At 39.1% G+C, this 9,997-nt stretch overlaps 1 protein-coding gene across 1 annotated transcript; it reads left to right on the top strand.

Moving 5' to 3' along the window:
- The first annotated feature begins 741 nt into the window (after positions 1 to 741).
- On the top strand, positions 742 to 9,861 carry LOC109996169 (TLE family member 5). Its single transcript, XM_020650176.3, has 7 exons — positions 742 to 1,246; positions 3,441 to 3,538; positions 4,423 to 4,486; positions 4,876 to 4,920; positions 5,003 to 5,065; positions 5,231 to 5,305; positions 6,284 to 9,861. The coding sequence occupies exons 1-7, from the start codon at positions 1,220 to 1,222 to the stop codon at positions 6,521 to 6,523; spliced, it is 612 nt and encodes a 203-aa protein (XP_020505832.1). The 5' UTR covers positions 742 to 1,219; the 3' UTR covers positions 6,524 to 9,861.
- The last annotated feature ends 136 nt before the right edge of the window (positions 9,862 to 9,997 follow it).

The following is a 9,997-nucleotide window of genomic DNA, read 5'->3' as shown; positions in this document are numbered from 1 at the left end:
TGAACATATGATACACTCATCCATTAATCCTTAAAATAATCTTGAAGTCGATCAAATTAGTAGAATCAATTTCTTTAGGTTAGTGTGCAGTCGCCCAATTGTGTGAGAAGACACTTCAGGAAACTGTAACATAATTTATTTATGTTTACTTTTTCGGACATTTTCAATTTCTACTTGATTTATCATCATGTTGATAAAGAACGGAAGATTTGACCACTAATGAAAATAATTCCAGTTCACAGTGTGAGTGTGAGTGCAGAGTTTAACATGAGAAAAGGAGACAGGAAGTTGAGCTCACAGCATTAATAATTAACGATACATAATGCTTCACTTATTGGGGAATTTACAAGTCAATGTTTTCTGGGGATTTCTGGGGCTATCTTCTCATATTTGTGTTATTATCGGCAAATACATAAACAAATAAAAAAAAAATCAGGTGAAAATCAAAAAAGTCTGGCCTATAGCCAAATTCATTACTAAATTATTATGTGTAAAAAATGTTGTGTAATTATGCATAAATAACAAAATATTTACAGTTTAATAAATGTCTGTCTTCTGGTCTGTTTTTCTTTCCTTTTGCTGTATTATTGTTATAAATATGTACAGAACAAGCTTCATGGGGTTGGAGAAAATAACAACAAAAAAATAATACCAAAAACCAAATACCAAAAAAAAAAAGAACAATTCTGGATGTTCAGGGCCCCCCCCCTCCTCGGGGGTCCCATCTGCCCTGTCGCCGGCCCTGCTTCCCCCTGAAGAAGCGGGTCAGTTCAGCTCTGCGTCACACGGGGCGCCCGCTCCTCCGCCGCTCGGTTTGTGTTCCGGGTGATGCTGCTCTTCTCTTCTCTTCAAAGCAAAGGAAAGTCAGGGGGGCTCATGTGTCAACATCCAGGGTTTCCCCGGGGAGGTATAACGCTAACGTTATTCCGAAAAGAAGAAAAAAAAGAAGAAGACCTGATGTTCCTTTTGAAGATCGTTTTATTCGTTTAAAGCCTGTTCGTCCTCGGTTGGCAGCAGTTCTCCTGACCGCGGAGACCAGAACGCGATCTTCGGCTTGTGCTGCTTTGACGTTAGCTAACGTTATTCTGAACGATGACAGAGTACAAAGTGCGAATAGCGTCTCCTATCATTTAATAATATCTGGGGACCTGTTAGCTTAGCCGGCTGGCCGTGTACATTTCGAGTAGACCAAGGAAACAAGGCGAAACACACTGCTGACATGATGTTTCCTCAATCAAGGCACTCGGTGAGTTGTTTTGGTTGAACTTGTCCCAGTAGGAAACTAAAACACTGAGCTAAGCTAATGCTAGGTAGCAACCGCCAGCTGATACTAGCTGTGCTGGCTGCACGTAGCTGTCAGCTATTCTCACAAAGCCAGGCGTCTCTCTACCTTCCCCTCGACGTTTCACCGTCATTAAAGAGTAGACGTCGCAGTTTAAAACTTAAAATGTACGTATATGGTAGCTATAACACTTACTTTACCAAAAAATGAAGCTGAAAACAGAGGCTGCTCGTCGGCTAGCTGCTCGTCGGGGGCAGCTAATTTAATTGTGTGTGTGTGTGTGTGTGTGTGTGTGTGTGTGTGTGAAGAAAGGCAAATCATCTGCGATGTTTTTGAATCGCAGACTTTTTCCTTTTTATGAACTGAAATATGAATGTAAGGGTGCAGCCGATGTGTACAGAGCAATTTCACTTAATTGGGAAATGTAACTTTGTCTCTTTTTTATGATTTATAAAAGTTAACAAATGGAGCTTAAAACACTTTTAAATCTCAATGAAAAGTTGAATCATGTTTCAGGAGGGAGGTTTAAGAAGTCCATACAAAATCATAGATGTGGACCACACATCAACACTTTAAATGTTTTAACAATAGCAGGTTATATTACTCTAGTTTGCATGTTAATCAATGTACAGAGGTGAGTTCATTTCAGCTGCAGCTAACACTTTAATTTTTTTTTTAAATTTGTTTATGTATTTGCCAATAATACCAAAAATATGAGAAGATAGCCCCAAAACATTGACTTGTAAATTCCCCAATAAGTGAAGCATTATTTGTCGTTTATTATTAATGCTGTGAGCTCAACTTCCTGTCTCCTTTTCTCATGTTAAACTCTGCACTCACACTCACACTGTGAACTGGAATTATTTTCATTAGTGGTCAAATCTTCCGTTCTTTATCAACATGATGATAAATCAGGTAGAAATTGAAAATGTCAGAGAAAGTAAACATAAATAAATTATGTTACAGTTTCCTGAAGTGTCTTCTCACACAATTGGGCGACTGCACACTAACCTAAAGAAATTGATTCTACTAATTTGATCGACTTCAAGATTATTTTAAGGATTAATGGATGAGTGTATCATATGTTCAAAATAATAGGTGGCTTCTTTTGTCTCATCAGCAATGAAGACATCCAAAAACTAATCTTCATTTACAATTCCAAATGACAAAGAAAAGCAGTAAATCCCCCAACGGATTAACTCATCTAGCTCCAATGGACTGGCTATCAAATATTCCAGAAGGGCCAAGTTTAATTCTTAAATTTTGAGAAGACATTTTGGTTATTTCTGTTTTCATGTAATCAAGTGATTATTTACTCTAAGTACCATCGAAAATGTTTGAGTTCAGTGAAACACAGCTGTAAAGCATGTTCCCAAACCTTTAGTGCCCGCTGTTGTTTTACAGCAGTTCATAGAGATCACTGGCTTTAACATCATTAATAGAGATATCAATAGTTTTAACACTTACCTTTATGTAGTGTACGAGTGCATTGTGCATTTATGTGTAACCATGGACTCCATCCTCTCTGTCCTATAATCCCCACTGGTGACCTTTTGCCCTTGTGCCACTTATTTAGAGAGTAATAAGGTTTAAGACACACAATAAACCCTGGATTACAGCTTTAGACTGATGGTTTAAGTGAAGTCTATACATCCAGACTTCTAATGCAGACTCTAAACACCTCTCACATATGGTCAGCACGGCACACTTGAATCTTTCCTTCTGTAAACACAGTTCCTCATTCACCACACTCTGCGTTCCTGCGAAGAGTTAGCCGCCCGGTGTTTTTCTTGTGGAAAGACAGATGTTTAATATCAATTTGTCAAAGACAGATGTTGACGAAAAATCTCTGTTTTCAGATATTTAGAGCTCTGGTTAATACAGTAGTAGTGTTCTGTAAGTTAAACATGGCCGACTTTCAATCTTGCTATCCTCTCAAAAGGTTAATCCCAGAGGTCAAACCTCTGTTTCCTAACAAACCCAAACACTTTTTTTTTAGCAACAGAACACACACACACACACACACACACACAGACACATCTGGCTATTGCAGGACTGTTTGTGAAATGTTTAAGCAATCTTTGTAAATCCAAAGTGTGGTTTCAGTTTAATTTGGACTCTGTGAGAATGTCAAAAATAATCCTTTTCTGTGTGCTAGGGGTCCTCTCAGTCTAGTCAACCTCTCAAGTTCACCACTTCTGACTCCTGTGACCGCATCAAGGATGAGTTCCAATTCCTCCAAGCACAATACCACAGGTATGAAGTCAACACTCCAAAAAAAAAAAAAAAACCCTCTAAGTATGATGTATGTGAGAAAACTCTTCCTGTTGTTCTTCTCAGCTGGGCTTTGACTTACCTTCCTTTGTGTCGAGGGTTTCTAATAAAGACATGTCTGATCAATCAGACTGGTTTCTAAAACACAGTGATGACATTTGACTTCTGTATCCATTCTGTTTGAAACTTCTAACAAAGAGGAGTGACTTTAATTGAGATGATGGCAGTGCTCAGTGTTTTGTTTTTGGGAAACGACCGTTCAGAGAAAGGACAACAAGGTTCAGAAACGTGGGTGCAGTTCTTCTACTTCTGCACACAGAGAACTGATCATGTATCAAGACGGGAACACATAAATATTCAATCAGTGAGCGGATTCAAATTGTATGAATTTCCTTTCTTACTCCTGCCGCAGTTGATGCTCACAATTTCTTGTTTTGTGTGTCAAAATCCTTTACGTAAATGTGTCTTTAAATTAAGTTTGTTTTTCTTTCTCTTTTACACGTTCTTTCTTACAAATTCTTCACTTAAAGGTAAATTTGGTTTACTTTGTAAAAAGAAAGACAATCATTTATCCGCTGTCATAAGGAGGCTTTGTGTTGTAATGACATCTTCAAAAGCTGTTTGATATTTGGGTAGATCCTGCTCTGCCTTTTTTTTCCTGAGTGGTTGATTGGAGGAGAAGATACAACTCCTATCCATGATTTAAAATATGAAGCCAGAGCGTGCAGGTGATAGTCCTAGCTAAGCATTAGTGACACATGTTGTGGGATAGCATAGCTCCTAAACTGTCAAAGAAGATACAAGAGATACATCTTGTTATGTCTGTGCTCAAACTAACCTGTAACGTTTGTTCTTCTTCTACCCAGTCTAAAGTTGGAGTGTGACAAACTGGCTTCTGAAAAGTCAGAGATGCAGCGTCACTATATCATGGTAATCTTACTTTAACTCTTGACATTTTTAATTCTATTTATTATAATGTGATCGCAACCAAAGATGCTAAGTGCTGCGGTATGAGCACAGATTTTCCAGTGTATGTGTATATGCTCTCCCCTTACTTTTAAAGTCAATATCAAATGTGAGAGCCAAAGTGTGTTTTGCTGGCTTCATCAGCTTCACACATCCCGTGGTCTGCGATAGATGAACACTTTCAGAGCCTCTCTTATAGCCAATGATCAAATGCAGATCATATGACAAAGACCTCCATTGATAAGTCCTCTACATGTTTGTTTTCTCTTGCTGTAGTGGAAAGTCATAGAATTCTGAGTTTGCCTGTAGATGTTAGTTTAATGTTCGTCTTTTCTCCCTCTTTGTTTTCATAGTACTATGAAATGTCCTACGGGTTGAACATCGAAATGCACAAACAGGTAGGAGCTTTTCTCCAACAATGAATCACCCAGATCTGATGACATGCAGGTGTGAACGTTTGTTGTTCTCCGATGTTTTCAGGCTGAAATAGTGAAGAGACTGAACGGGATCTGTGCTCAGGTGCTGCCTTACCTGTCACAAGAGGTAAGGACACCGTGATGTGTTCATGAATATTGTGACGCATGAGTGAAAAGATGCAGGCTAGAGAACTGAATCGATCGTTCTTATGTTATCTACATGTACGTCCTGGTTGTATTCACGGACTTTGACTATTGAACAACACTCTCAATTTCCCTTCACTTGTTTCAGCATCAACAACAAGTCATGGGCGCCATAGAGAGAGCCAAGCAAGTCACGCCCCCTGAGATGAACTCCATCATACGGGTGAGCTTTAACAGAGTAATCGATCTTCTCTCTGAAAGTGGTTGGAGGAACTGTGAAAAATAAATGGGTCAAAGTTTCTGATGAGAGGGCAACAAACTCCTCATGTACTGAGTGTACTGAACACAGGCATAAAACAAACAAAATGACCAGCTGAAGAAGACCTCTGGTCGACACGTTGTGATTGTGATGAATTAAAAACTTTTTGTGTGCGGGCCTATCTTCTTCTCCTTCCTCAGTCGGCTGTCTTTGCACGGCCCTGCACCTCCATGATGTGCGTATGACTACCTCCTTTTTCTAAAAAAAAAAAAAAAAAAAAAATCTCCAAACAGAAAACAAATCATGATGTGAAAGAAGTTCAGTCAAACCTAAAACACAGGGATGAGGATGTTTCAGGAAGGCTTGTCTATACAGATGAGAAACTAGTAGAACCATTTTTTTGTTTGGATAAAATTCAATACATCACTTGTTGTTACAAACAGGACGTGTTAAAAAGTCATGTTTTGAAAATGCAGCAAGAAACAGGCATACCCAGGTCTCTCTTGAGAAAGAGATAACAAATCTCAATGAGACTACCTGGTAAAATAAAGATAAAATAAATAAAAAATGCTTTTCCAAAGTTAAACGTAAGGCCACAAATAGTCCCCTCGTCAAAATCTATATTCTATACAATACTACACATTATGTTTATGTTTGGAAAAGCCCTTTATTTTAAACAAGAACTGTGCAGGTTAGCTAACTGTTCATTTGTTGTCCTTTGACAATTTCTTCAAAGTGTTCATTTGTCAAGTCATAAAACAGGCAGCCTGTAGATTAACAGGATAAAACACATCCAAGGCAGTGCAATGGGGAATCTTTTTTTTTTACAAATAGCACCATGCATTCAGTCATTAAGTTTTCTGAGTTGTGACTTAGTAATTGAAAAGTGCAAAGCAGAAGCTGTTCAGCAATTCACCGTGTTTGTGCCGCGTGTCTTTACAGCAACAGCTCCAGGTGCAACACCTGTCCCAGCTGCAGGGGCTGGCCCTGCCTGTGACCCCGCTGCCCCTGGGCCTCACCCCTCCCTCCCTGCCCGCCGTCTCCTCCAGCTCCGGCCTGCTCTCCCTCTCCTCCATCCTGGCCAACTACTCACACAGCCAGGCCCAGGTGGCGAAGGAGGACAAGGCCCGGGAAGCTGCGGAGAGAGCACCACGAGGAGAGGACGGGGACAAGTCAGACTAGAGTCAACACGAGATGAAGGTTTGAGAGGGGGAGCGTGGAAAGTGTCAGGAAAAGAAAGGTTAAACTTTAACTATAAATGGAGATTGATGTAAGACTGGCTGCCTGTCTGTTGATGATGAAGAAGAGTAACTGCAGGGATGATGACAAGCAGAGTTCAAACTTTTTGGATGAACAGACAAAGAAAACTGCTGAATGGAGAGTGAGAGTTAAATGTTCTTATTTTTAGTGGTAATAGACTCAATTCAGGCTTCTAGACTTAAAATAGATGCTTTTTTTTTTTTTTTTTTTTTTTTTTTTTTAGTGTAAGCCACTGTTGGTAGGCTTAACTACGATAATGTTTCCCCATTCAGAGTGAGAGCTGAAGATGACAGTAAACAGCAGTGCCCCTTACATGCATCTGCCTCACACAGGTTTCTTATTCTTTTTTTTCTTATCAGATTTTTTTTTTTTAATGTCCTTATTTAGTCAATCTGGTTGTTTTGTGTCTGCCACTGTAAGCAGCTCCCTCTGACTCCTTCCTCTCCTCTGATTACCTTCAAAAAGCTCCCATCACCTTTTCTCCAAAATGAAAAATGTTGACTGGTTGTCTGAATTAATTCTGGATGTTTTTAAAGGGACATTTTACATGTCAGGTTCATTCGAATGCTTCAAACATAACCCACCTGAGGTTTCACTCTTTGTCTCTTAAGGCCAACTGCTGGATGCGTTACCTTTAACTGTGTACCTCAGTCCCCCCCAAAAATGGGATTAGATTATATTAAAAACTTACAATTATAAACGGTAGTACACTCGTCTTTAAGAGTTTTTTTTGTGTGTCAAAGGCCGAGCTGCTGCTGCTGCAACTAGGGGCGCTACGTGGCATGGACCATGTGCATGGACTCGCTTTAAATGACGAGAATTTAAACTCTAAGGAAATTTGGCTTCATTTGAACATGTTGTTTTCACAAAGTTAGAGGCTAATTAGACATCCGAAATGTGTGTGTGTGCTGAATGTGATCAGAGAGAAGGAAACACTTGTGTAATTAGACTTTTGTTTTTTTATAAGGCACCTTTTATATTTTCACCCCACCACCTGCTCACGCCCCTCCCTCACCCTTTCTTAAAATTGACATTTTCAAACTAGAACAGGGTCCAAATTCAGAACCAGACGATCTAAACTTGTAGGAGTACCGTATCTCTGCACGTTAGCACGCTTCAGCTCATGCACCGTTTTTTTTTTACATTTTCCTGTCTTTGTGTGGGATTGAAATCCTCTCTTTATTCCTCTCCACATTGTTTTAATGAAGAGTGTGTCAGTGGGGAGTTGCTAAAGCTCTTTAAGCAATCAAAGATTAATCCAAAGACAACTGGACTTGTTTTCTCTGCTGGACGTTTTTCAAGACCTTAAAATTCAAGATCTTCCAACATGCCCAGTTCCTTTGGATTAAGCTTTGATTGACCCTGACCTGGATGACTGAGAAGCTACACAGACCTCTTTAAGCAATGTCAAAAATGTTCCCTCAGACATGATGAAAAGACATCAGACATGATCCTTACACTCACAATTTTTTTGCCAATGATCACATAATCATCTCCTGTTGCACAACAATTCTCCTGGTTTCACATGTAGAGATGATCAAATCAAAGCTGTGCTCCGATTCCACACTACAGTACAAACATCTAAAAGGCTCTAGCAGCTGTTACAAGGAAACATTAAAACACACCTATAGTAGCCCTTATCACATTCTATGATTTCAAAAATATATAATAATCAGTCTTATTTGAATGTTCTACATGTTGGTCCTCTCAGTTGAAGTAAAGCCTTAAAAAGATTTACACGCAGTTCCATGTTTAGTCAGTAGGAGGTGAGAACGATTTCAGGGGACACTGTCTGAAAGCATTGTAATCCCCATTTTTTTGAATTCTTTCAAAACTTTCAAACAAACTACATGGTGAATAATTTGAGTTAATGAATTTGATGATGATGACAATTGAGCGCCAGTTCAGTCTAAATCTCCTGAGCAGATATTTACGACCCCTGTGAACAAAGCAGGACAATTTATCTCTTTGCTGATCTTGTCCTGAACGTGTGTAAGTATTGTTTCAGATTTTTTTTTTAAGTAAGGTCTTTATTTTAACTGTCTGATGTTCATCTCAAATAATACGTTGGCCTGGAAAAATATAGAAAAGACTGTTTCAGCAACATGCTGTTACACAATCTACCGCCCTTCAGGAGTGACTGGTGTATAAAAATGATGATATAGAAATAGGCAAAGATTCCATTTAGTCTAAGTATTTAAATTTCTTCAATATTAAATGAACAGGTCACTGTATCTCTCATGTGGTTAGTCTGTAGTGTGGAGTTTGGATGCAGTTAAAACATTAGTTTGGAGATTCATACTTCATCCATCAGAGGGCAGCAGTGCTCTCTTATCCATCATCAGTTTAAAGTTACATTCACAATCCTGACGTCTACTGAGTGTTCAGAGATGGTCCAGCTCATTCTTCTCTTCACCTCAGGGTCACTGCTGATCTCTTTCCATCTTCTTCTCCAGTCTGTAGGCTGAGCCTCCGTACGCTGCAGGCCTCAGCTGTGACTCCACTATAATGTGAGTGCTGTGCAGAGCTTTTAAAGTCTGTGCATGTCCCAGATCAGAGCTTCAGCCTTCCTTTCCCCCTCTATTTTTAATTTGAAAAGCACTTAAGTTCTGGCTGAGTGCTCTCTTTTTTTCCTCTCTTTTTTTTTTTAATTTGCTGTGCTTGTTTTTGGGGACCTGAATATTTGCCCCCCCCCCCCTCCCTGGAGATTTGACCTTGATGTATCGAGTGTGAGAACTCTTGATGCTGACGTCAATCTCTGTTGAAAAACCTCCTTTGGCAAATCTCAGACATATGAATGGTATGTGTGTTTGTTTTTGCTGTGAAGGGCCAATTTGTATACATATGAATATATCAATATACATATTTTTTAAAGCATTTTTGTATGTTTCAAAGCTGCTTTTTAACGTGTGTGTATCATGAAAGATTCGGTGTTGTATGTGTGCTTTAAACGCCTACAATTACGAGAGGCACAATGTTGTATACCATGTCGTTTTTCCTGTTTTCTCTCCCATAGTCCCAGTAGGCAGTAACACTTAACATTGTTTCTAGGTTTGTAAATGTTTGACCCTTTTTTTTTTGTGCAAAACAAAACCAGTTTAATGTGCTAATGAACACAGTCTCATTTTAAGATACCTGGGGCAAAAAAAAAAAAAATCAAAGATGTAAACAAGAAACTGTGTACTCTAATGAGAATGAATCAAACTTTTAGCAGTAAGGAAGCTTCTCTGGTGCCTTACAAATAAAAGCCGTGATTGAGAGGGGTTATCTGTGTTTGATTTGTTACTGTGTGGAGAAAAAGACTGAAGCAACATGAAGGACACAACTGCAACATGAAAGGACAACGAGCTCCTTTCAACACTGACTTATTGACGCTCCTATATTGTAACTTTGAAA

Source organism: Labrus bergylta, chromosome 18 (genome assembly GCF_963930695.1).
Source record: "Labrus bergylta chromosome 18, fLabBer1.1, whole genome shotgun sequence".
Lineage (NCBI taxonomy): Eukaryota > Metazoa > Chordata > Actinopteri > Labriformes > Labridae > Labrus > Labrus bergylta.
Note: the sequence above shows the minus strand (reverse complement) of the source record. Positions and strands in the feature narration are given on the sequence as shown.